Below are 27,679 nucleotides of genomic sequence, written 5' to 3'. Positions count from 1 at the left end.
GTATAAGTAGGGGCATAGCGAGCAGATCGAGGGACTTGATCATTCCCCTCTATTCGACATTGGTGAGGCCTCATCTGGAGTACTGTGTCCAGTTTTGGGCCCCACACTACAAGAAGGATGTGGATAAATTGGAGAGAGTCCAGCGAAGGGCAACAAAAATGATTAGGGGTCTAGAACACATGACTTATGAGGAGAGGCTGAGGGAGCTGGGATTGTTTAGTCTGCAGAAGAGAATGAGGGGGGATTTGATAGCTGCTTTCAACTACCTGAAAGGGGATTCCAAAGAGGATGGCTCTAGACTGTTCTCAATGGTAGCAGATGACAGAACGAGGAGTAATGGTCTCAAGTTGCAGTGGGGGAGGTTTAGATTGGATATTAGGAAAAACTTTTTCACTAAGAGGGTGGTGAAACACTGGAATGCGTTACCTAGGGAGGTGGTAGAATCTCCTTCCTTAGAGGTTTTTAAGGTCAGGCTTGACAAAGCCCTGACTGGGATGATTTAACTGGGAATTGGCCCTGCTTCGAGCAGGGGGTTGGACTAGATGACCTTCAGGGGTCCCTTCCAACCCTGATATTCTATGATTCTATGATTCTATGATGGGATGCAAGTATGCCACAGGCATCCCTGTTCTAGAATTTGAGACCTTAAAAAGCTCGCCACTTCCAATTTCCCATTTTTCCTGCTATTTGCTTCCCTTCCAAACTGAAAAAAGATTGATTTAGTCATAAGCATCTCTCCTCTCACAGAATAGCATTCCTCGCCTTCACATTAAAGGGATTTTTAGCAATCCAGAGAAGAGTCAAAATAACAAACACAAACAATAAAAAATTATGGCATACTCAGTAGTTTCTGTGACTCCTGTGTATGGCCTAGTAAGAATTTGGTTCATTGCCTAATCTTGGACTCAGAGAAAGACATCTTTAAGTTTAAAGCACTATTGGCCCAACTACAAAGGATAAACTTTCCCTTACGCATTTGCCCAGGGCCTAACGATGACTCCAAAAATAACAAAACTCCCTGAGGTTGGAAACTTCAGTTCAGAGGGATTTTGTTAATGTTTTTGTAAATGATATACAAATATTCATCCAAGTGAATGGAAAATGCTTTAAAAGTTTAAACATGATGTAGTGAACAAGACCAACACTAAGATGGAAATAATTTACTTAATTCTTTGCAGTGCTGCTGTCATTTCCAGGCAGCTCTTTGCTGAGACTTCACTGATAATCTATTACTAACTTGGGAGATGGAATTCTATGAAAGTACAGATCACAGACAGTTCATTGATTTCTCTCTAGTAGAATAGGAAGTGGGAAGGGGTTGGGGAAGAGAGAGAAAGGAAGAAAGAAACATACAATTCATGCCGCTTCAGTTTCAGGGGTGAAAGAATTGCACTTCCTTTCAGAGTGAGACAGTGGCTGATTGCCTTCATAGGTAAAAAGTGACTTTAGCAATAAGAATATAGGATTTTCCATTTTTGATCAGACCAGTGGTCTAGAAAGTCCAATATGCTGTTTCTTGACAGTGGCCAGTAACAAAATGCTTCAGAGAAGGGCGCAAGAAATGCTATAGTGGACCATTATGGAATTACTTGCCCACGGGGGAAGTTTCTTCCTAACCCTGTCACTAAATGGGCTGTTCATACTATGAGGCATAAGGGTTTATCCTGCTGAGCTCTTGGTCTCAATGATATCGTGTGGCAATGAGTTCCACAGGTTAATGTATGCTGTGTACAAACCATTTCCTTTTGCACTTTTAAATATGCTGCTTTTCGATTTCATTTAATGTCCACTTGTTTGTGTATTATGTGAGAGGGCAAATAGGAGCACCCAATTTCCCCTCTCAGTTAGCCCATTTATTATCTTTCATACCCCTATAGCATTTCAGAAATACACAAAACTAATTCCTCCAATTGTACCGATCAAAAATAGCTGGTCTATGTAACGTTAAACATTGTCTGTTGATTGCCTAAACACAGTATCCATACCTTGCAAAAAGGAAAAGTTAAAAGCATAGAAGGTGAACAGTGAAAAACCTTGTTCATCAGAATGTCCCTATATTCAATGGATTGCATAGCACGCCCCTCCAGTCTACAGGCTGGTAATTCACTCCAGCGGCACTCGTACTGAAAAGTGGGAATTACATTTGCTGTTGTAGAAATATCTTTAGACTGGGGTCCTCATGCTGGGTCACACGCGCAGAGTGATCGCTACAGTTCTGCAAGTAATGCTGGCGTAAATGACCATCCTGATGCCGCAGGAAGTTTATTCCAGAAATGAACAGGTGTGGTTTTTTAAATAAAGGGACATCTGATCTTATGACATTCCATTTACAACACCTGCAGCGTATAGATCATCAGGATCATTCATATTCATTAGAGAAAAGCAGAAGTTTTGTGGCTCTGGTCCATCCCTATTGGTCACATACATTTCCTTAATAGAGTCTCTTTGAAATGGATTCAATTCAGGACACGTTACTGGATAATACTTCCCTATTTCTAACCAACATGGAGTTACATTTCTCAGCTAGATTTTTGTAACACAAAATTCTGATGATCATGATTAGACAGCCAATTAAAAAAGCCTCTGGAGACCAGACTGGATCACAAACATGCAGATAGCTATATTTTTGCTGTTAAATATTTTATATCCAAAACAGGGAAAGCAATGAAAAAGTGCAGCTAGGAGAAATAAGTATTTAATAGCATATAATGGGTTAATTTTATAATGTGTATAATTTTTGTGGTTAACAAAAATCAGCACGCCAGTCACTCTTTACTTTAGGAAATGTACTGTCATACATAGATAATGTCGAATATAAACACACACAAACACAGGCAAGGAGAGAACAACAGCGGAAAAACAAATGCCAACCCAAGTCTAAGGTTATTTTTAGATTTATCAGCTCTATAGTATTCTATGTTGGTCTAAATTATACACGTTACATTGTCAGCTTCAAAAGAGAGTTTTTATTTCAGCTTTCATGTATCATGGAAATAGCAAAGTACAGAAAAATGTCAACCCAATGTACATTTTATTATTATTCATTACCTTTCAATAATGAACTGAGCAGCCTTATTGTACCTTGACAAGGTGAATTCTAACTAAGCAATAAATATATTGATATTTCCACCACCTTTAAGAAACAAACAAAAAACAGTTATGATCTCTCTTCATTTGCTGGCTTATTATATAACCTTATCAATATCTCCCAAAAGTTATCTATTTTATTCTTTCAGCAGCCAGTAGAGGGCGGTGTTAAATTTGGCAATGAGTTCCTTTCCCAGAGGCCAAACAAACCCTGCAATCTACAGAGCTCTTTCTTCCCTCACACCCTAAAGGGCATGGGATTTGAGCTAATCTGCAACTTCTAGCTTTGACATGGCAGCTGCTCATCTGCCAGGTCAGCTAACACAAAAGTATTTTCTACTATTGATTTAAAGCATCTTGGACTTTGTCTTAATAAAATAGTTATGCCGCAGCAATGAAAATTCCTGAACCTGCTGTCAAGGCGTATTCATTATTATTAGTAGTATTACTGTAGCACAGAGGAATCCCAGTTATGAACAAAGGTGCCATCATGCTAGGTGCTTTACAAGCACATAAAAAAAAATGCCTCTCGCCTCCAATTCCCCAGTTTAATGTGTTAGCAAGGGACTGTGTTTGACACAAAAGGATGGAGGAGGAATGCAGTGGAATCAAGGAAAGGAAAAGAGACAAAGAAGGTGAGGTGCAAGAAGTGCCTCGTGGTTCATCACTGATCCCTATTGCTATTTAATTAAAAGTATTCACTACCTCTGAAGGGAGTCCCAATCTAGCTATCTGCACATCTAAAATGCCCCCATTACAGTAGTATCTAGGCACCAATACTCCTCCATCACAGAAATGTTGCTGATGGGAAAGTGAGAGGACACAGGCTCTGAAGGCCTGAATCTAGAAGATGGGAGGAGGGGCACATCATATGCTGCAGCATCCTCCCAACTGGTATTTAAAACATCAAACAAGCTTCAACACACAGCTCTCGCTTGTTTGTAAATGAGTCTCATTTTTAGTTCAGAAACATATGTGAGGGTAGCCATTGGGGGTTTTGGAAGGAGTTAGCTATTACAATTCCCATGTATTTCAGACTGTGTCACTTAGAGAACTGGGGATAGATGTGACGCTTGCAGTCACTGTTAGAATTAAGGTTTTATGCAAATGCAAATGTACATTGTTTTAGATCCATGCAATTTGTGTCAGCCTCTTACTGTACAGAAGGGATCTGTACATGTTACAAAATTAATATGGTAAGTGATATGCAGCACTAACCCAAACAAGATAACCCCTCCTGAATCCACATCCCTGATAATATTCAACTGTTTGCAATGCTGCACTTTGAGTACTCCTGGGCAAATTACAGGTTCTCTTAGAGGTGAAAAAGCTCTTGAGTTCTGAATCTTGCAAAGATTTTGGAATCTTTCAAACCTCGATGAGACAGAGAACAGGATCACAAACTTCAACAGCAGAAGGGAGAAAGATATTTTTAAGACAACAGAACTGTGAAGTTTTAGATATGTTCCCTTTTTTAAAAAATTAGACAAATAAATACATTTCTACTAGTCTAACTTCTTCTCATAATGCCTAGATTCATACTTAAGTTTTCTGTATTAATTGTTTTCTTTAATTTTAAGAAAAACTGTAGTTGAAGACTGCTCTACCTTGCCCATCTATTTGGAAAACTATATGAGTAATCATAAATATATTTCACATATGTGTAATTACTAAGGCTGTGGGTTTGTCTCAGAGGTCACGGATTCCATGACTTTCTGTGACTTTCCATGACCTCTGTGACTTCTGCAGTGGCTGGTGCGCTTGGCCTGAGGGCCGCTCAGGAAGCCCCTGTGTCAGTTGCATCTGCTGCTGCTGGGGCAATCTCAAGCCACTGCACCCCCTCCCCCAGCAGCAGCAGGAGTTTGGGTGTGGGAGGGGGCAGAGGCACAGGACGGGACAGGACTGTGTGAGGCAGGCTCTGGGCAGTGCTTACCTCGGGGGCCTCGCTGGAAGTGGCGACATCCCCCTCACTCAGCTCCTAAGCAGAGGCATAGCCAAGCAGCTCTGCGCACTGTCTCTGCCTGCAGGCACCACCCTCGCAGCTCCCATTGGCCACGGTTGCAAAGCCGGCGCTCTGGGCAGAGGCAGTGCACAGAGCTGCCTGGCCACACCTCCACCTAGGAGCTGAGCAAGGGGGATGTTCCTGCTTCCAGGGAGGCACAGAGCCAGGTAGGGAGCCTGCTGGCTCCTCCAACCCCCCTCCCAGCACCAGTGGGGGTCCTGGGCAGCGTGTCACCACCCATGCACCACCCCAGAACCAGCGGGAGTCTAGTGAAGACCCATTAAATCGATGGCAAAGGGCTCTCCTATCAACCCCAGTACTCCAGCTCCCCAAGAAGAGTAAGGGAAGTCAACCGGAGAGTGTCTCCCATTGATGCATCGCAGTGAAGACACTGGGGTAAGTAGACCTAAGCTGTCGACTCCAGCTACATTATTCACATAGCGTAACTTAGATCGACTTACCCCCATAATGAAGACAAGCCCCCTCAAGTGTGGGAAGGCAGACACCCACTCTGCAATGCTTGAGCTACTGTGCTAAAAATAGCAACGTAGCCAGGGGTAGCCTGGATGTCACAACTGTAACTTTACTCATGTAAGAAGTTCTATTGATGGAAATTTTGTGTGAATAAAGTTACAGCTGTGCATAAGTGTTTGTAGGACCAGGGCCTAACTTAGCTATTCCCAAGAGGTGTATCTAACATCACCTTTAATGTTTTGCTTGTTTGTTGTCTATTATTACTGATCTGTCTTGTCTTTTAGACTGCAAGCTCTTGGGGCAGGGACTGTGTACCACCTAGCATGATGGGAGGGGTTCCCCGCAAGTTGGGACCTTTCAGCACTACTCTAATGTAAATAATAATAATGACAATTATAAACCAAAGTTCACACTGTAAATGTTGGATGCAGATTTCATCTTTCCTGAGTTCCAGGGGGCTTGGTTTGGGCCATCACTCAAAAGATTTGATAGGCAAACATTTGGACAAAAGCTAAATTTCATCCAATGCCACCCTTCCTCTAAAAGATTAAGAATAACATGCACTTTCTAATCATGAACATGCTGAATCTGGCAAATGCTTTCAGCATGGGAAGCCCAGCTCATTCCGTTGAAGTTTAAAAAATATCTTTGCATAAACTGAAAAGTTTAAGTAAGTCTTATCAAACAAAAATAAATGGATGTATATGACCTTAGAAGTAGATTGTGTCTGACATCTTGGCTCCACTGAGGTCAGCTGACTTCAATGGGCCAGGATTTCACCCTGTGTTCTTTTGGGGGTAGGATGTGGCGGTTACATAACCAAAATTATTTTAATTAGAAGATCTAGCATGATAACAACTGGCTGCAAGGAGGAGGATTATAACTACTCACTTAGTCCCCAATGCAGCCAACCATTTAAGCATGTGCTTAAGTACATTCTTATTCAACAAAGCATTTAAATACGTGCTTTACTTTCAGCATAAGTCGACGTCCCTCTGAAAATTGATGAATCATGGTCCTAAACCTTTAGTTCTGCCATTTTCTCCTTTGTAAATATGATGGGAAAATGTACTCCGTGCATCTGACCTACAGCTCAGAAAGTGCAAATTGAAAGACTGCCCTCCTGCTCAATTCCCTAAAAACTAACAAATCTCTTTATTCCTTGATAAGTTTTCAGAACTCCCACTACCATTATATGAATGGATTAAGTGGGAGAAGAGACCACAGCTGCCATTTTCTTCAGACATAGGCTATAAAGGTGGCTTAGAGAAAGACAGTGTCATATGTCATAAGGCAATATAGAGAGTTTTCCTCCTAGAAAATTACAACCTAGCCCTGGCTTTTAAGATGATGATAGCAACAGTAATGAATATATATAACTCACCTTCCTGAGAAAGAGAATTTTAAAATAATCAAAAGCTAATTGTGCAATCTGACTAGACAGCCCATAAATACAAGCTCAAGAAAAGCCTGTACTAACACAAAAAATGAGTAAATAGTGAGTCAGTGTGAGTCAGAGCTAGACGACACATGGCGAAGCTTGTAAATAAAACATGCCAGCCAATATGTTCTCCCAATTCCAAATGGCAATTTAGTACTTTGGCATTGAATTAGTGAATTCAAAAAATATAAACATTAAACATTTATGGCAAAAATGCTTTTCAGTTCCCAAGCTGCTCCAGGCAGACAAAGAGAACTCTTTGGTGGCGATTTCCACCAGCATTTTCTTTTATTATCCTAACATTTCATCATTGCATGTTGATCTTCTCAGGGCAGACATAAACTGTCCTTCATCTCAAGCATGGAGTGGGAATGGCTACAATCACAATGAGAATTCACAGTTCTGTTGGACTTCCCAACATCTGCACATAGGAAACCCTAAAACACTTTTTTGGGGAAAACAAAATCAGATAGTATGTTACCAATTGATTTTAGCAAAGCCAGACTGAAAATGTAAACTGTTGTTTTGTGCCTCTGCAGAAGGACTCCTGGCAACCAGGGCACAATTCCTCAGGAAGATTGGGGAAGACCTAATGCTTACTAGTACTTGCATGTGACTTCAGAATAAGTGTGCTAGCTGGTTGAAGTGCTAAGCCCACCCGAAGGTGTGATGTCCAGAAGTGGGCAACGGGTATCAGTTCTCCTATAGCTTTTCGAGTACTTTGAAGGAATCCTTCCTATTTTGGTGCTTTTGTTCCATTATAGTTTAGGTGCTATGAAAACACTAGAGGTTTTATTGTGTTTTTACAGTTGACATGTTATTTCTGTCAAGGCTGGCGGTTAGCCTCTGTCATCCGAAGAAGCTGGTTGGCTGTTGTGGGAAACATCATGAAATCAAAGAAATACAGTAATGAAAATCCTGACCAAAAAAACCAAGCCTTCTGCTTCAATAATAAAGGCAAACCCACGCTTCCCAAAGTCAAAATTGAAATTGCTTTTCAAAGTCTCACAGACAGATTAGTTTCAAAGAAGAGATTTACATTTGGGAGGACTGAAACTGGGTTTTATTAGGAGTAACCCTAAATTATACTGCCCCCTAATGGTAATCAATGTATGACGCATCCACAGAGTTACCGGAAATGCTACTTTGCATTGACTTCACAAACATACACACAGGATAGCTATAAAATCAGGAGGCAAAAGGAACCCTATCTTCCATTTCTCATGTTTGTGATGCCTCACAAAATACAGTGATTGGAAAACATTTATATTTGTTAAATATGGGATGTAATTCATGCTACATAGGGATACCTCAGCATTTTAGCTTAGAAAATGGTCTTTTCAAGAGTGTTTGGTATTAGCCATCATGCAAAAACAATTAGTTGTTCAAGCAATTAAGAAGGTAAATATCCCCTAAAAGGGTTTTGTGCTTGTCAAGCCTTAAATGCAACAGTTATAGACCCAAAAACTGTTCCTGAGAGTTAGGTTATTTTTTGTTGCTTGTCTGAATGGGTTTCTTTGGATCATGTGTTGTAAATCCTTGAAGCTCTTTTAGCTACAGTTTGAGCTTCCGATGAATTCTCTTCTTGTTCCTCGGCCCTCTTGTGTTTTAAAAATATGTCTGACTTTAAGAAGCGGCTGTAGCTGTCGTACTTCATGAGATTGAATATCTGGGGGAGGGAAACAAAACAAAAACAATGACTCAAATAAAATAGATCCTAAACCAGAAGGATAATAGGAAAAAGTTCTAAAATTTTGTTCTGTCAGCAAATGTGTACACTAAAATGTACTGGCCAGAAAGCATGACATTAAAATAAATCTTATATACTCTAAAAGTGATTGTGTATAACAAACAGTATTATGGGGCTCCATGTTCATTAATGTCCATATCAAATTTGATCAGCCTATGGGTCAAATGGTGGTTTTCCTGCCTGAGAACTCGGCAAATGCAACCTGATGTTTGAAAGCTAGATTCTCACATCACTACCTGTTGTAAAGGGTCTGCAGCTGGCACTTAGTTACTAATTGTATATGATGTACAAATGAGGACATAACCCAGCTCCCACCCATAACAAGGTCAGCTCTGCAGGGGCCACCAGGAGAAAAAAACGTAATGAAGTTGGCGTTCGGGTGGTGCAGTAAAAAGATGCGACTCAGAATGCACAGAAGGGGCAGAGCTGTATACACTCACCTTTCTGATCATAACCACACTTGAATATCACAGTAGAGCCTGAGTGCACACACACAGCACTAAGATGTTAACAAAAGAGCCTCTAAATAATTTAAGCAGAAAAATGGTTGCAGGTGCAAATGTGTCACTGATTGAAATAGCTGGCTTGTCCAACACTCCTGAAGCTGAGCTCACACTTATAACCGGTTTAGCCAACACTTGTTACTCATGCGAGGGCTGATAGCCTGGTTTCATTCAAGGCAATGGAATTTTGCCATTGACTTCAAGGAGACCAGGATTTGACCCACGGTGTGTACAGGGGCACAAGGCACTATATAATAATAAGTATTTCACCTGAAAACTCTTCTTTCTTTTTGTTTCAAAATAAATATTTTATCCCCATTTCCCCACCACCCTTTTTTAGGTATTTTTGGGAGCTAGTCACGTTGTCTTTTCTCTTCCAGGACTTCCAGTTCCCTGATGTTCTTGAACTCCGCTTCATCCTCCAACTCAGTTGTTTTCTAACCTCCTACTTCCATCTATTTCTAAGAAAACTCCTACAACTTACTTGGATTTTTACTACCACCACGAAAAAGTCTTTAGTGTTCTCAGTTGTCTAGGTCGTGACTATTTTGCTTGGGCTAGAAAAGCTAGGGGAGAAAAAAAAAATACTGCAAACCATAACTCCAAACCATCATTGAAACAAAACAAAAGCATACATCACCCTCTGGCAATGAGTGCACTAGAGTAGCCTCTCTGAGTCACGCTTCGTGACTGATTACATTTTATGGTGCCCAAAGTCCCTAAGCTAAGCTTCCAACAGGAATTTTTGGATTCTCAGCTGCTTCAATAAGTAGGGTTACAAATTCCATGTGTGGATAATTGAAGCTGTAGCTTTATGGGTCTCATTTCTAAAACGTTTCAAACTGTTAGTGCAACTGTAGCTTTCCTCCTTGTAGAGAGAACACTTGTTCTTTTCATCTCCGCAGTAATCTTAGCTTCAAAAAACCCTCAATCACATAAAACATATGCATGTATGACCTGTAGTATCCTGCTTGCAAAAGAAATGACACAGGGGCTTTCATACTGTTGTTCATTTTTTATGTAAACCAGTGGAAAAGTCCCTGCTTTAATTTAAATGCTAAATGGATTTAAATGAATTTTAACTCAAGTTAGCTACCTCAGTGTAGAATGCTAGCAGTGACAAGGCACAAGTAGGTTTTACTTTGATGTGGCTAGTTGAGGTTAACCCTATACCTCCCACTTGGGGTTGACCTTGACTAGCTACATCAAGGTAAAAATTACCTGTGCCATGTATCTACTAGCATTCTACATCGAGAGAGCAATCTAAATGTAAAAATACACCTTTTTTTGTGGTGAAGACATAGCGCATCAGAGGTTCATGAGCCAGAGTCTGGAACTTACATTAACAGACCCCCTCCTTTTCATGGTGACAACAGGGCACCTCTCATGGTGGGCAAATACTATAAAGATTAAAACCAAGTTGGTAACAGTCCTGGAGTGTGACAACTACACAGATTGCTGAGTTTTTTATAGTCATGTGCAGAAAGGGAATTTTCTTGCTCTTTAAACTGAATGGATGAGATTTTTGGAATCTCTGCACAGAACAGGTGCAAGTACCTGGGCAAAGAGTTTGAAATTCACAAGGGTTCTATGAACCACTAAAGTTCCACTTCCACATACTGAATAGCAGCCTTTGTGCTGACGCTGTATCCAAATAACTACATACACAGGGCCAAATACTGATACTCTTACTAATATTTAAAAGTACTTTACCCCAACAAGAAGTCCCAGTGAAATCAATCGGTCTACTCAAGAAGTAAATTGCTACTTGCCATGAATAAGGTCAGAGTCTGGCCTTCAAGCTATGACCTTTTATACTTTACAAACACAGTCATATCTCAGATTGTCCTCGTGGGAGCAAATTATACCACTCCTTGTAACTTAATAAGGATTCAAGCCAGAGAAGAGGATAATTGCTGCTGGAGTACTGTGTAGCAGGATCAGACAAAAGCTGCATTCCATACAGTGGAAATCTGCAGCAATCCCCAGATGTCCTGTGTTTAGTTTTAAAACATTTACAGACATTCTTGAGTAGCACATTAACGGGACTCCCCTAGAACCTGGTTTAGTATATGTCTCTAATTTGTGCTTCTTTGGCTGTTCCCATCTATGCATGGATCCCTCTTCTAAAATGGAGAACAGTTAAAGTCTTTTGTACTCTCTCCAATTTCATTGTCACAGACATGTAATCACCTACTATGCAGAGTAACATCGGGGTTTATGAGGACACTTTCTTTCCCATTCCCCCCCATAAGTCAAAGCTATAAGCGCAGATTCTTTTATGAATGATTTTGCTTTGTCACACTGAACTTGAGCTTTAGACATTTCCACTGTTAATCGTTTGGAATCCACTTCAAGGGGAGCAGAACATTTTCTCAACAGCCCACTTCGATACCTGACAGATGCATTCAGCATGTGATGTCAACTCTGTTAAATATGCTGTTTAAATCAAAGAACTGCTTTGCTGTAAAAGCATTGAACCAAGGGGAAAATACAAATATTCAAAAGTCCTGTGGAGGGTGCAACAGGAAGTGGCAATGGCCACACTCTTTGGAAGCTGCAGATGAGAATCAGTGACTCCACAGTCTATGGCAAAGTAGGTTAAAAAATGAAGAGACTGTCTCCAAAATGGACATCTACAAAATTCTGCCCAAAGTCTTGCATTGCCAGATGGGCTGGGATTGGAATCCCAGGAACGAGCCCTCTCAAGCTATGAGGATGTTCAGATCTGCACTAGCAAATCCAAACCCTTCCTCGACCTATAGAGATTTTTGGATTGGGATATAGAGGCTCACTTACCAGCTCAGCCCCCCTCTCTAAAGCACAAGGAGATGATAGGGGGTATTCCAGGACATCTGTCCCATTTTGAGTCAATGAGCAGCTGAAATCAACCAAGGAGAAAAGTCCTGAAGCAGACTCCAGCGACCACAAGGGAGCCAGTAACAGAATTCAGTGTTACTGAAATCACCATAACTGGTGTCTCAGTCTGAGTGCACAGCAAAACATGGACATAAAATCAGTCAGCTGATGGGTTCTCCAGCTGCTGACAAAAAACAGAGGCAAATCCTACCAAGCTTCCACTGAAAGCCCCTTCAGTGGAACAGGGGCAAAGGTGGGGGCATCACATTAGGGGGCTGTGGCAGAGGTGGGGAGAAAGGATGTGACACTTCACACATCCTCAGTTGCTCACTCCTGCATGATAATTATTTCAGCAGAAGTAACCTCCAGAGAAGAGCTGCAGCACCTCTCCATGCCTGATGGGGATAGGAGTCCTCCACTTCCACCTTCCATGCATCTGCTAAGTGCCCAGCCCCGGAGCTGGACTGAGGATTTGATCCATAACAAATGCAGAGTGGCGCACAGTAACCAGGTCCCAACTTTATTAAGGAACCTTATGCTATCACAGATGGCGTATGAGTTTCCCCCGAGCGAGGGCTGCAGCAGCAAGCACTGTGTAGACAGTGCGCAATGTATAATGTTCCCTTTAGGGTATGGAGTGCAGTTGAGAAGAATAAAGAATTTAACAAGCTGTTTTATTCTTAGCAGCTTTTCACTGTCATTTTTAAAAAGCTAACTAGGCCAGAATAGACCGAACCGGAGCCCGGGCTCTTCTGTGCTAGCCAGTACGTGAGTAGTGTCCTCTCCACCACATTACCAGGATAGGCTGCCAGAGCAGGACTCCTCTGGCTCCTTTTCCCTAATTCACCTTCCGTCACATTCAATTCTGTCCTTTGAAGCTTCCAACTCAGCAAGCCGCCACAGAGTACAGCACACAGCATCCAACCCTTGGTTTTACCCTGAGTCCAGTGAACGTGCATCACTCTGTATCTTGTAAGATCATCTGCTTTCATACCTGCATGGGAGCTCATTTTACCAGTTAGCTCGCAATGTGCATGCTCTGGCAGAACCGACACTATATACAGCAACAGCCCAGGCCTTATGGTCCCGCCACCTCCCTGTCCCTGCCATCTTCAATGCATCCTTCCACACAAGCCATAAAATATGTCCTCAAGTGAGCAGGGTAAACGTAATAACTTTACCTGGTCCTGCAGCTTTTGAAACATTAGTGGGTGAGGTTCTCCCAATATCGTCTCATTCAAACGGGATTGCCCTTCAACATTGACTTGGCAGGAAGCTTTACTGGACAGGAAAGTCATGTAAATTTCTTTAGCTTTTTCTTGCATCTGTGAAGGGTCAAATATTTACAATGGGAACATGTTACTTTGCCAGAGTCCTCCTTCAAGACATGCTAACAGCATGGGAGATGCCTCTATCAGGGGCAGCATCTTAGAAATAAGATATATAGTCAAAAGAAAGAAAGTGTGCAGTAAGTCAGTTTTTTCTTGTACATTCTGGCTGGGATTTCCAAAAGATCACAAGGGAGTTAGTTACCCAAATCAAATCTGGGCACCTAACTCCTTTAGGTTCCTTTAACTATCCCAGCTCCTGACTTCTGTTCTGAAATGTTTATAATTAAGTACAAAGGACCTGATTCTCCTCTCACTTACACAGGTGTGAATCAGGAATAAAACTGGCAAGAGAGGAGAATCAGGCCCCAGAATGCTATATCATGCAGTAAATTCTCTTTCCTCTTTTGTGCTGTAGAAACAAAAAGGCAAAGAAAGCAACCAAACAGAAATCAGATACTTGTGAACACACTATAGCTAATAGTGACATATAGATCATTTCATTCCTCATTTAGGAAATAGATATTCCTTAAAGAAAGGCCTAATCCTGCAACATGCTGTGTTTTCATTAGCTTTAATGGGAGCTAACAGAGCTCAGCACTTCATTCAAGAAGTCAATATCTTCTAATGATCAGGCCCTGATCATGCAATTGTGTAACTGCACAGAGAGGGCTTATCACTATAACTGAAGAGGTTAGGTGTGGCTTATTTGAGGTAATTTATTTTTCATTGTTTGCTCTGACTGCAGCAGATGTTCTGTTTTAGTGGCCTTCTCTTCATAAAGCAGGAATAATAATGATAATGCTTAGCACTTATGCAGCACTCTTCAACTTCAAAGTACTTTATTAAGGACCCCAATCCTGCTCCCACTGAAATCAATTACAAAACTCTCCTTGCTTAGGAAGTTCATGGAAGCAGATAAAAGAATGAGCACAGTGGGAGACTCTATTTATTTTAAAGCCACCTGAGATGAAAATCTCAAACTGGTGTTCTAAATTTTTCATGCTTAAAGCTGCATACCAGCAGACACTAGAAGATAATTAGCAATGGGTAACCATAAATATTCTGCATTGCATATTTAATGAGGAACAGTATTCATAGAGCAGCACAAGCCAGAAGACTGCATCTGTGATGGGAAGTGAGACTGAAGAGGAAAGCACTTAAACCCTTGGCCATGAACAAATCACAGGAATACTTTTATGTTTTACAGTTCAAAATAGACATGTGGGGATAATTTTTAAAAAAAGCTATGCACATCTAACTTAGTGTATTCCTAAGGTCTAAAAAATTAATCGTCTCACAGCTGAGAGCACATACATGTTGAGTGGCAACATTTCTTTTTAAAAGAGAATATTCATTCAGGAGAATGAAATACCAGGATATAACAGATACAGTAGATCATACCGAAGGAGTATATTTAGGAGCCATACTGCCTAGGGATGTGATCTTTGTCAATTTCATACTAAAGCAGGTAGGGTCACTCAGGCCTGCTCTAACTAGAGAAGTTATACTAATATAACTATGTCCATTAGACGTGTTTAACCAATACAGTTATATTGCTATAAACCTACTGGGAATGCAGTTACGCTGGTATAAAGGTGCCTTTTATGAGGATAACTTATTTCACTTCCTCAACCAGAATAAGCTATACCAATATGCCAAGCACTTTTTTATCAATATAACTTCATCCACACTGGGGCAGGGAGAATAGGCAACTTTAATTATACCGGTATAGTTAAAGCAGCAACATTTGCTAATGTAGAGGAGCCTTCAAGGCAGGGGTAGTAAATTATTTTTTAATCAACGTCCAAATTTCTTAGTCAAGGCATAGTCAAGGTCCAGACTCCGGAGAAAATAATAATAAAAATAACAATAATAGTGATAATAAGTAAATAAAAAGATTTCCGGGTCCGTTCAAAAGAGTCCGGTTATCTGGATTTGACCCATAGTCTGCCTATTGACGACCCCTGCTTCAGGGTTTGCTTACGCTGCAGCTGGAAGGTGCGATTCCCAGCGTGAGTAGACAGATTCATTGACCTAGTGCACTAAAGTGGCAGTGTGAATGTTGTGGCACACGCAGCAGTCCAGGCTAGCCATCCAAGTCCAAGCTCACCTGACCCCCCTGGATCCTAGCTTAACTGCAACACCTACACTGCTATTTTTAGCATGCAAGTTCGAGTGAAGCTACCGTGAGTCTGTCTATCCCCGCTGAGAATCACAGTGCCCAGCTGCAGACATGACCTCAGCGACCTTCCAGGAAAAACGACTGCTGAGCAGGAATAAGGAAGCGATGTCAGTGATTCCGTAGATGGCACTCTTCCTGCCTTCTGTGTTAGCTGGGTGGTAAAAAGGGACTGTGCTACTGGAACAGTCTTCTTTTAAATAAGATTTAAAACTGAGATCTCACTCACGTGTGGTCATTAAAGATCCCATGGAACTTTTCATTAGTATACATGTGCTTGCCCCACTGTCCTGGCCAAATTCCAATTTGGACTATAAGGTTCTGTCTACAGAAATCCCCCTTGCTGTTTCAAATGGATATAATATTCCTCTTTACTTCCTTTCCCAGAGTCAAGTTCTGCTCAAAGACACATGTACGGTTCCCAAAAGAAATAACCGGGGAACCCCAGATGTTCATCAGAAGCCAGACTCTGGTATTTAAATTATTTAGCATTGCTGAGCTCCGTTTAACCATTGCCACGTTCCAGCCTAGAAGTGGCAGCAGAGATTCCTGAACATATGAAGTTTACAAGGTGCTTTGAGACCTTTTGAAATGAAAGGTGCTATATATATATTTCTGCTACCATAAGCAACAGGAGAATCTTCACTGTAGCATTTTGCTAAATTTTTCCCATGGTTGAAAAAGTGAAAAAGATTCCATATGATTGGATAGTTCTTACTCCCTATCTATGTTTACTTTTAAAGTGCATTTGAAAAGAAAGAAATATTTTAACATTGTGAGCACACACAAAGGGTTGTGATGTTTGTTTGTTTGTTTTTAAATCATGAACATACAGCAACTGCACACAACTGATGCTAACCAAATGCTCATCCTTATTTTTAATACAAAAAACGCCTTGTTAATTAAACAAGAATCAGATTTGCTCTATAAAATAATAGTGTCCATGTGCTAGAAGAAGTGTACCAGGCACTAGTGGTGGGGCTTTTTGTTATTGTTTTTAACATATTTTTAAAACTGTTGAGTTGTTTGAAAGCTAGCTACTGAACATAACAATAATTCTACTTAAGAACACTAATCAGCATTTATATAGCACACCCTGTGATCAGCTTTACTGACATTAGCTAATTAACAGAGGGGTGGCTATAAAAAAAAAAAGAGCTAGTGTGGAAGAGGTACTGAAAATGACACTGCATGAGTCCTCAGCCCAGTTGTGGAGGGCACTGATGGTGAAAAGCTGCAGAGAGGTAGCACGTCCCTCAGTTAATGAATACAAGCAGTAAAGATATTTCAAAAACTTTTCACCAGCACATTTATGTCATCATCATCCTGACATTATACAGACTTGTGCAAAGCCAAACTATGCTACAGATTGACGCAAGAGGTCATAATAATGTGCCATAGAGAGATGCTCTTTTAAGCCATTTAGACTATTAGGGGGGCCTGAACTCACCTGGAGGGTGTCCGTGCACGAATTTGCAACAGTTTGGTTAACCAGCCTCTGTGTGTGAACTTCTTTTTATTTTATTTTTTTTCGTTAAAGAATGATTTATTCTGCTTTAGCTTAATTTGATAATGAATGGGTTTTAACTAAGCCAAAACAAGCCTGGTTTAAACCAAAATAAGAGTGTCCACACTGCTTTCTGTTCCAGTTTAAACTGGTTTAAAAATGACACCATAAGTTAAATCAGTGCAGATATGTGAAGAGAAGCCGTTGGAGGAGACAAATATGTAAAATGTGGTGGGAGATGGCTTTAATAAACTTTGAATACATAGAAAAAGAAATACGGACAAAAGATTTGGGCAGCTAAGGAAGAAAAGAGCAGAAAAGTCTCTTTCTTTGAATTTTTTTAATAGATGTGGGGCAGAGCCAAAGCCCACGGGAGTCTTTTCCCTTCTTGCTTTGGATCCGGCCCTATAAGAGTGTGAACTGGACTTCTGAATTTATAGTGAAAACTACTGCCCAAGGGGTACAGAATGCAAGGTACCATCCTGCCATGTCAGGCATCTTAACCCAAATGAAGGAGCAGAGCAGACTAGCATTTAAAGCCCTGGGCTGAATGCCAATAGTCCTGTTCCTGGTTCTGCCACCAGTTTGTTGTGTTCTCTTCGAATTTTAACATTGTAAGCAAGTGGCACTTATTTGCAATTCTAATTCTGTCCTAAACGTTTTTGCCTGTGAATAATATTTGTTGAGAGAGAAAACTGCAAATTATACAGGGCCAAATTATGGCTGCTCCCATGTGTCTGGCGGGGCACTAGAAGAGGAAGGCAAAAGATACTGCCATGCACTAATTTAGCAGTTGGCATCCTTCAGGTACAGGGTAGGGGGATCCAGTGTTGCCAGCTAGACACACTGTCCTTGCCCACTTGACATACTGATAAGGGTAGGCAAGATTACAAAGCATGAGCATACGTAGTATTTGCCATAGACAGTAGTAACCGTTACTCATGAGCATACTTTCCACAGTACGTTTGGAGGTACCATGCCGGCTCCTGGTCTCTGCGGGCATAATGTCTCCACTAGCTGTTGCTAGTAAGGCAGTACACCTCCTCAAACCCCTAGTACAGCAGGACAGGCCACATTTGACAAGAAAATAGGCCCAAAAGGCTAGGGGACTCAGGGATAACTCAATCAGCATACAGAATAATGGATATCCATGGAGACAGGGAGTGTAGGGGCCAGGTGTTTGCCTAAGGATTTACAAAGAAAAAAGAAACCCAAAATAATTCTCTGAAGAGGAGACCTCCTTGGGTAAGAGACAATAGTCTGCAACTGTGCGTGTAAAAAAAAAAAAAAAACAGCAGGAGGGACAAGATTTTATCCTCCACTGAAGAAGCAAGCTCATGGTGTGGCTGCCTTGTGAAAAGAGGGTCACAGCCCGACAGTAAAGCACTGTTCTGCAATCTTTTATTAGACAGGAGAGTATCTTGTTAATTAAACCTAATCTCTAGAATGCGTGTTATGATTTTATTTCATATGTAACAATTTATTTCCAATAGTTCTACTTCCTGTTACTTGAATCTGTATGCCTTGTTAAATAACCCTATATTCGATTTCACTATAAACACATCACAGGCTACGTCTACCCTACAACCTATGTCGACATAACTTATGTCACACAGGGGTGTGAATAAACCACCCCCGAGTGACATAAGTTACACCAACATAAACGCTTGTGTGCACAGCGCTATGTCGGCGGGAGAGCTTCTCCCACCAACATAGCTTCTGCCCTCTCTCCCATCAGCATAAAGCGTCTTCACCAGACACGCTGCAACGGCACAGCTGTGGCCCCATAGCGCTGTATGTGTACACCTACCCTACGTGTTGTGTTAAGCAGAGTGGTGATCTGAGGGGAACTGGTAAGCTGGGTATACTGCATCTTGGAAGCAGCAAATCTGTGAATACTGTGATTGTCCAGTGGACCAAGGGCTTGACACTCCACGGAGGCACTGGGAGGGCTCAGCGTTAGAGTGGGCCTATTGCTAACCTGCAGAGTGACAGCGAGGCCCCCGGCAGACACAGACAAGGCCTCCTCACACTAAGGGCATGTTGTTGCAAGGTGCCTCACAACTCTGGGTATCCCTGGGAAGCATCACATTAGCAAAATATACAAGTTAACTCCCTCATTGATGTAGTGTTACAGTGATTGCTGCAGAAATCACTTTCAGGAGACAAATTAGTGTTTCATGCTGTAATAAATACTGAACAGAATGATTTCTATCTTTAAAGTTTCTGTTTAATTCTGTAAAGGAGATAGATAGATAGATCTACAATAACTTTTAAACCCTACTGCAAATCTATAATGTATTATAATTCTTCTAGCCTCCAGAAGCTTTGCTAGTGTTAGACTGCTGACTGCATATATTGACTAAAGACTGGTACTGAATAATTGAAGGTAAATGGGAACTAGTTAATCATTGTCCGTTCAATATGGCAATCCATCTGAGGATTCATTGCACTGTTATCTCTGTATGTCTGTTTACCATTTCCTGTGTCTGTGTGCACAATCTTAAAACAGAAACCATGAAAAAAAGATGCAGATTATTTTATAAAAGGAAAAAAGGGTCATCATCCCACTGCAAAATCCTACATAAGGACTTTTCATGCAGTATCCATCTTAGAATACAATTTGGTACCTGTTTAAGCAACAATGGAGATGACCTAGCTCCTGAGCAGGGCCTGGGCCACTGTGCATCATACAGATAGAAAACAGCTGGCCTGTGTGAAGAAAAAGATACTCCCTATTTGCAAAACAGCTGCAATGCCAGATCCACATCCACCAGTGAAGAAAGTAAGTTCTCTTGACAGAGGGAACAGGTATATCTAGACACCAGGCCTTACATACTGCACATACCATACCAAGGTAATATTGTGCACAATGGGTTACTTTCAGCACTGATTTGTAATAACAAGGACCGAACAGGTGCTATGTGTAATGGCTTTTGTGCCAAGGCTAAAGTAGGCCCCATGAGTCTTGTCTTGCCATTAGCTTGTTGAGGTGAAGACAGGGCACAGACAGCTTCTCAACCATGTGGACAACAGCCAGGCAGAATGCTGCCACTTGTGTTAGGAGGGCTTGAAGTGAGAGCTAATTAATGTACCCAGTGCCGGTCTGTCTAACTTAAATGGCTGCCACCATGGTAGTATCTGAGCAGCTCCCACATATTCATAGTTTCCAAGCCCTGAAAGGACCACTGTGATCATCTGGTCTGGTCACCTGTATAACACAGGCCATAGAACTTCCCCAAAATAAATTCCTGGAGCATCTCTTTTAGAAACACATCCATTATTTCAAAATGGTCAGTAATGGAGATTCCACCATGACCCTTGCTAAATTGTTCCAATAGCTAATTATTATCACTATAAAAAATTTACACCTTATTTCCAGTCTGAATTTGTCTAGTTTCAACTTACAGCCATTGTAGGTTGTACCTTTCCGAAAGACTGAAGAGACCATTATTCAATGTGTGTTCCCCATGTAAGTACTTATAAACTGTAATCAAGTAACTCCTAACCTTCTCTTTGTTAAGCTAAATAGATGGAGCTCTTTGAGTCTATGGCTAGGTATGTTTTCCTATCCTTTAATCATTCTTATTGCTCTTTTCTGAACCCTCTCCAATTTATCAACATCCTTCTTGAATTGTGGACACTAGAACTGGACATGGTAAAACAGCAGCAGTCGCACCAGTGCCAAAAGAAGAGGTAAAATAACCTCTACTCCTTCTTGAGATTCTTCTGTTTATGCATCCTTCCTGGGACAGCATTAGCTCTTTTCATCACAGTGTCGCATTGAGACCTCACGTTCAGCTCATTATCCACCACGACCTCCAAATCTTTTTCAGAGTCACTGCTTCCCAGGATAGTGTCCCCCATCCTGTAAGTCTGACCTACATTCTTTGTTCCTCAGTGTATCCGTTTAACCATATTAAACTGCATATTGTTTGGTTGCACCCAGTTTACCAAGTGATCTAGATCACGCTGAATTAGTGACCTGTCCTCTTCATTACTTACCTCTCCCCTTATTTTTGTACCATCTGCAAACTTTATCAGTGATTATTTTATGTTTTCTTCCAGGTCATTGATAAAAAATGTTAAATAGCACAGGGCCAAAAACCAATACCTGTGGATCCCACTGGAAACACATCCACATAATGACAAGTCTCTTTTTTCAATTAAATTTTGAGTCCCATTTAACCTGTACCATCTTAATTTTATATTAGTCTAGTTTTTTAATCAAAATCTTGTACAGTACCAAGTCAAATCCTTTGCAGAAGTCTAAATAAAACATCAACACTATTACCTTTAACAAACTTGTAATCTCATCAAAGAACAATATCAAGCTAGTTTGATAGGATCTATTTTCCATAAACCCATGTTGATTTGCATTAATTACAGTGCCCTCCTTTAACTCTTTATTAATCAAGTCCCATATCAACCACTCCATTATCTTGGCCAGGCTAACAGGACTATAATTACCATGGTCATCCCACTGACTCTTTTTAACAATTAGCACACTATTTTTTTCCCAGTCTTCTGGAACTTCCCTAGTGCACCAAGACTTATTGAAAATCAACATTAATGATCCAGCAGGCTCTTGGATGCAAGTTTTTGGGACCTTCTGATTTTAAAATGTCAAACTTTAGTAGCTTCTGTTTCACATCCTCCAGAGATGCTAGCAGAATGGAAAGAGTGTTATCATCACCATATGATAAGACTGTATCATTTGTTTTTCCCCAAATACAGAACAGAAATATTTAAAATAGAAACAACAATCATCCCCCCATCGTCCCAATCTCTCTCTTCTTTCCAGACTGTAGGAAAAACAGCCTGATTAGTTGTTTCTGTTTTGAGTGTGTCCATCTATATGTGTATGCATAGACCTTACTGAGGGAAAACCAAGCCCAAGACATTACTTCTGGGTAGTTCTATGCATGGTGAGGTCTGTGGTTGAGTTGGTTGAAAAATGTGTTTCCTTTCCTGCAGAAAAATTTTTGGCAGAAATTTGAATACTGAAAAATATTTTGGTTTTCAGTTGTTCATTTTTTCTTTGTATGACATATCAAAATTTCCTGTGGAAAGCAGACTGGGTCAGAACAAAAGTCGATCAAGCCCAGTATCCTGTCTTCCAACAGTGGCCAATGGCAGGTGCCCCAGAGGGAATGAACAGAACAGGTAATCATCAAGTGATCCATCCCCTGTCGCCCATTCCCAGCTTCTGGCAAATGGAAACACTTTTAAAAAAAAAAAATTAATTTTGCTGAAAACCCAATTTTCCACTAAAAAACAGTTCCAAGGAAAAATTTTCAACCAGCCTTGATCTATAGTCATTCCTGTGTCTTGTGAGAACAAATATCATAGTCAAGGTTGGATCTAGACTTTCACCTGCAAGACTCCCTCTGAAGGTTAACAATTTCATGGTACTAAGGGTACCATGGGGATGAGACCTGTGTCCCCATTCCCTCCTATTTCTGATGGTTCCTGGCACAGTGGGGAGTGTACAATGCACCTTTCTAGAGCAGGTGTAGAGAGTTCTGCTCAGCAAACTCCCTACCCCTATCTTCCTGTGGCACTCTGCTAGCCTTTGGCCAGCAGAGTACGGCCACTTGGACTATTCAGCTGCAAAGTGCTCGTCCAGCAACAAAGGCTATAATTTAGCCCTTGATGTCCCCATAGAAAGTCTAAAGCTGGAATTCTCCAACAGGCCTAAGGGAATTAGTCACTCAGCTCCCACTTTTCAGAGTAACAGCCGTGTTAGTCTGTATTCGCAAAAAGAAAAGGAGGACTTGTGGCACCTTAGAGACTAACCAATTTATTAGAGCATAAGCTTTCGTGAGCTACAGCTCACTTCTTCAGATGCATATCGTGGAAACTGCAGCAGGCTTTATATATACACAGAGAATATGAAACAATACCTATTCCCACCCCACTGTCCTGCTGGTAATAGCTTATCTAAAGTGATTTCCAGCACAAATCCAGGTTTTCTCACCCTCCACCCCCCCACACAAATTCACTCTCCTGCTGGTGATAGCCCATCCAAAGTGATAACTCTTTACACAATGTGCATGACAATTAAGCTGGGCTATTTCCTGCATAAATCCAGGTTCTCACATCCCCCCCACCCCCATACACACACAAACTCACTCTCCTGCTGGTAATAGCTCATCCAAACTGACCACTCTTCAAGTTAAAATCCAAGTTAAACCAGAACATCTGGGGGGGGGGGGGGGTAGGAAAAAACAAGAGGAAACAGGCTACCTTGCATAATGACTTAGCCACTCCAAGTCTCTATTTAAGCCTAAATTAATAGTATCCAATTTGCAAATGAATTCCAATTCAGCAGTTTCTCGCTGGAGTCTGGATTTGAAGTTTTTTTGTTTTAAGATAGCGACCTTCATGTCTGTGATCGCGTGACCAGAGAGATTGAAGTGTTCTCCGACTGGTTTATGAATGTTATAATTCTTGACATCTGATTTGTGTCCATTTATTCTTTTACGTAGAGACTGTCCAGTTTGACCAATGTACATGGCAGAGGGGCATTGCTGGCACATGATGGCATATATCACATTGGTGGATGTGCAGGTGAACGAGCCTCTGATAGTGTGGCTGATGTTATTAGGCCCTGTGATGGTGTCCCCTGAATAGATATGTGGGCACAGTTGGCAACGGGCTTTGTTGCAAGGATAAGTTCCTGGGTTAGTGGTTCTGTTGTGTGGTATGTGGTTGTTGGTGAGTATTTGCTTCAGGTTGCGGGGCTGTCTGTAGGCAAGGACTGGCCTGTCTCCCAAGATTTGTGAGAGTGTTGGGTCATCCTTTAGGATAGGTTGTAGATCCTTAATAATGCGTTGGAGGGGTTTTAGTTGGGGGCTGAAGGTGACGGCTAGTGGCGTTCTGTTATTTTCTTTGTTAGGCCTGTCCTGTAGTAGGTAACTTCTGGGAACTCTTCTGGCTCTATCAATCTGTTTCTTTACTTCTGCAGGTGGGTATTGTAGTTGTAAGAAAGCTTGACAGAGATCTTGTAGGTGTTTGTCTCTGTCTGAGGGGTTGGAGCAAATGCGGTTGTATCGCAGAGCTTGGCTGTAGACGATGGATCGTGTGGTGTGGTCAGGGTGAAAGCTGGAGGCATGCAGGTAGGAATAGCGGTCAGTAGGTTTCCGGTATAGGGTGGTGTTTATGTGACCATTGTTTATTAGCACTGTAGTGTCCAGGAAGTGGATCTCTTGTGTGGACTGGACCAGGCTGAGGTTGGTGGTGGGATGGAAATTGTTGAAATCATGGTGGAATTCCTCAAGGGCTTCTTTTCCATGGGTCCAGATGATGAAGATGTCATCAATATAGCGCAAGTAGAGTAGGGGCTTTAGGGGACGAGAGCTGAGGAAGCGTTGTTCTAAATCAGCCATAAAAATGTTGGCATACTGTGGGGCCATGCGGGTACCCATAGCAGTGCCGCTGATCTGAAGGTATACATTGTCCCCAAATGTGAAGTAGTTATGGGTAAGGACAAAGTCACAAAGTTCAGCCACCAGGTTAGCCGTGACATTATCGGGGATAGTGTTCTTGACGGCTTGTAGTCCATCTTTGTGTGGAATGTTGGTGTAGAGGGCTTCTACATCCATAGTGGCCAGGATGGTGTTATCAGGAAGATCACCGATGGATTGTAGTTTCCTCAGGAAGTCAGTGGTGTCTCGAAGGTAGCTGGGAGTGCTGGTAGCGTAGGGCCTGAGGAGGGAGTCTACATAGCCAGATTGTCTGGCCCCACAGTATGCCAACATTTTTATGGCTGATTTAGAACAACGCTTCCTCAGCTCTCGTCCCCTAAAGCCCCTACTCTACTTGCGCTATATTGATGACATCTTCATCATCTGGACCCATGGAAAAGAAGCCCTTGAGGAATTCCACCATGATTTCAACAATTTCCATCCCACCACCAACCTCAGCCTGGTCCAGTCCACACAAGAGATCCACTTCCTGGACACTACAGTGCTAATAAACAATGGTCACATAAACACCACCCTATACCGGAAACCTACTGACCGCTATTCCTACCTGCATGCCTCCAGCTTTCACCCTGACCACACCACACGATCCATCGTCTACAGCCAAGCTCTGCGATACAACCGCATTTGCTCCAACCCCTCAGACAGAGACAAACACCTACAAGATCTCTGTCAAGCTTTCTTACAACTACAATACCCACCTGCAGAAGTAAAGAAACAGATTGATAGAGCCAGAAGAGTTCCCAGAAGTTACCTACTACAGGACAGGCCTAACAAAGAAAATAACAGAACGCCACTAGCCGTCACCTTCAGCCCCCAACTAAAACCCCTCCAACGCATTATTAAGGATCTACAACCTATCCTAAAGGATGACCCAACACTCTCACAAATCTTGGGAGACAGGCCAGTCCTTGCCTACAGACAGCCCCGCAACCTGAAGCAAATACTCACCAACAACCACATACCACACAACAGAACCACTAACCCAGGAACTTATCCTTGCAACAAAGCCCGTTGCCAACTGTGCCCACATATCTATTCAGGGGACACCATCACAGGGCCTAATAACATCAGCCACACTATCAGAGGCTCGTTCACCTGCACATCCACCAATGTGATATATGCCATCATGTGCCAGCAATGCCCCTCTGCCATGTACATTGGTCAAACTGGACAGTCTCTACGTAAAAGAATAAATGGACACAAATCAGATGTCAAGAATTATAACATTCATAAACCAGTCGGAGAACACTTCAATCTCTCTGGTCACGCGATCACAGACATGAAGGTCGCTATCTTAAAACAAAAAAACTTCAAATCCAGACTCCAGCGAGAAACTGCTGAATTGGAATTCATTTGCAAATTGGATACTATTAATTTAGGCTTAAATAGAGACTTGGAGTGGCTAAGTCATTATGCAAGGTAGCCTGTTTCCTCTTGTTTTTTCCTACCCCCCCCCCCCCCAGATGTTCTGGTTTAACTTGGATTTTAACTTGAAGAGTGGTCAGTTTGGATGAGCTATTACCAGCAGGAGAGTGAGTTTGTGTGTGTATGGGGGTGGGGGGGATGTGAGAACCTGGATTTATGCAGGAAATAGCCCAGCTTAATTGTCATGCACATTGTGTAAAGAGTTATCACTTTGGATGGGCTATCACCAGCAGGAGAGTGAATTTGTGTGGGGGGGTGGAGGGTGAGAAAACCTGGATTTGTGCTGGAAATCACTTTAGATAAGCTATTACCAGCAGGACAGTGGGGTGGGAATAGGTATTGTTTCATATTCTCTGTGTATATATAAAGCCTGCTGCAGTTTCCACGATATGCATCTGAAGAAGTGAGCTGTAGCTCACGAAAGCTTATGCTCTAATAAATTGGTTAGTCTCTAAGGTGCCACAAGTCCTCCTTTTCTTTCAGCTCCCACTGACATGCAATAGGATTCTGGCTTCTAACTTCCTTTGGACGTCTCAGCCTAAAACATTAATCAAATTACATGTTTTAATTGTCAAAACATTCTCCAATATTTACAGGAGCAAACAGACAGAAACCCAGTAAATATTTCAGGCCTGATTCCACATAACGTGGTTCTGATCCCACAGTCAGAAAATGCAACTAGACCCCTGTGCTCATGTGAATCCAATTGCAGGACTGGCACCTATACAGCAGAAAAAGGTTATGATTAGAGCTGACCAAAAAATATTCAACAGAACAGTTTTCTGTCAAAAATGCAATTCAGTCGAAATCTAAAGAATTCACAGGAATATGTTGATTTTGAAGAAATTTTTGATGGGGGAAAAGTCTAAATAAATGGTTTCCACTGTTTTAGTTCCATGTCAACACATTTAATTTTGATACAGTAAAAATGTTTCAACTTTCTTGTTTTGATTCATTTTATTTCAATTTTTATATGGTAAAATAATTAATGTATTACAATATATTTAATATTTTATATATAATACACTATATGTAGTAAAGTTACACCATTATTGAAACAAAACATCTTTAGCTTATCAAAGAACAATGATTAGACATTATCAAAACAAAACATTTCAGTGGTTCCAAATTGAAATTTTTTGGAATTTTTGTTTCATGGGAAATATCAATTTTGGCTTTTCATTCTGATTCAGAATAAAATTTGTTTTACTAGCTAGCTACAACTAGCTCTAGTTTTGATGATTTCTGATACATTCCTTCAATATATTTGTTTGTACATACATGAAATACAGCTGAATAACTATGTAAGTAGGAGACAGGTTATATCCCTAATGCTACCATGGAATCTTTGTTGGCAGGTAAAGTTTAATTTTGAAGGAAATACCTGTTTCTTGTCTTGCATTTTCTTAAATTCTTCACACGCTAACCAGAACAAAACATTTTCTTCACTAAATTCTTTCTTTAAAAATTCCTGGGGAAAGAAAAAAAAAAAGTACAATGTTAAGATCTGATTTTTCAGATGTTTGTTTCCTCTCCCCGTGTTAGTCTGTACAAACTAGATGCTCTTTGGGCCCAGGACTGTCTTATTATTTTTTGTACAGCACAAAATGAGGCTACCAGCTGGGGACCAA

At 41.3% G+C, this 27,679-nt stretch overlaps 1 protein-coding gene across 1 annotated transcript in view; it reads right to left on the bottom strand.

Annotated features, from left to right (window-relative positions):
- Positions 1-8,044: 8,044 nt before the first annotated feature.
- Positions 8,045-27,679, bottom strand: part of RGS10 (regulator of G protein signaling 10) — a 29,967-nt gene continuing 10,332 nt past the window's right edge. Inside the window, exons 3-5 of the mRNA XM_073354220.1 lie at positions 27,433-27,519; positions 13,298-13,441; positions 8,045-8,673 (exon numbers count right to left, since the gene is read on the bottom strand). Of these exons, the coding sequence (XP_073210321.1) occupies positions 8,527-8,673; positions 13,298-13,441; positions 27,433-27,519 (378 nt within the window). The 3' untranslated portion in view covers positions 8,045-8,526. The remainder of the gene's footprint in view (positions 8,674-13,297; positions 13,442-27,432; positions 27,520-27,679) is intronic.

The sequence above is a fragment of the Lepidochelys kempii genome, chromosome 7 (genome assembly GCF_965140285.1).
Source record: "Lepidochelys kempii isolate rLepKem1 chromosome 7, rLepKem1.hap1, whole genome shotgun sequence".
NCBI classification, from domain to species: domain Eukaryota; kingdom Metazoa; phylum Chordata; order Testudines; family Cheloniidae; genus Lepidochelys; species Lepidochelys kempii.
Note: the sequence above shows the minus strand (reverse complement) of the source record. Positions and strands in the feature narration are given on the sequence as shown.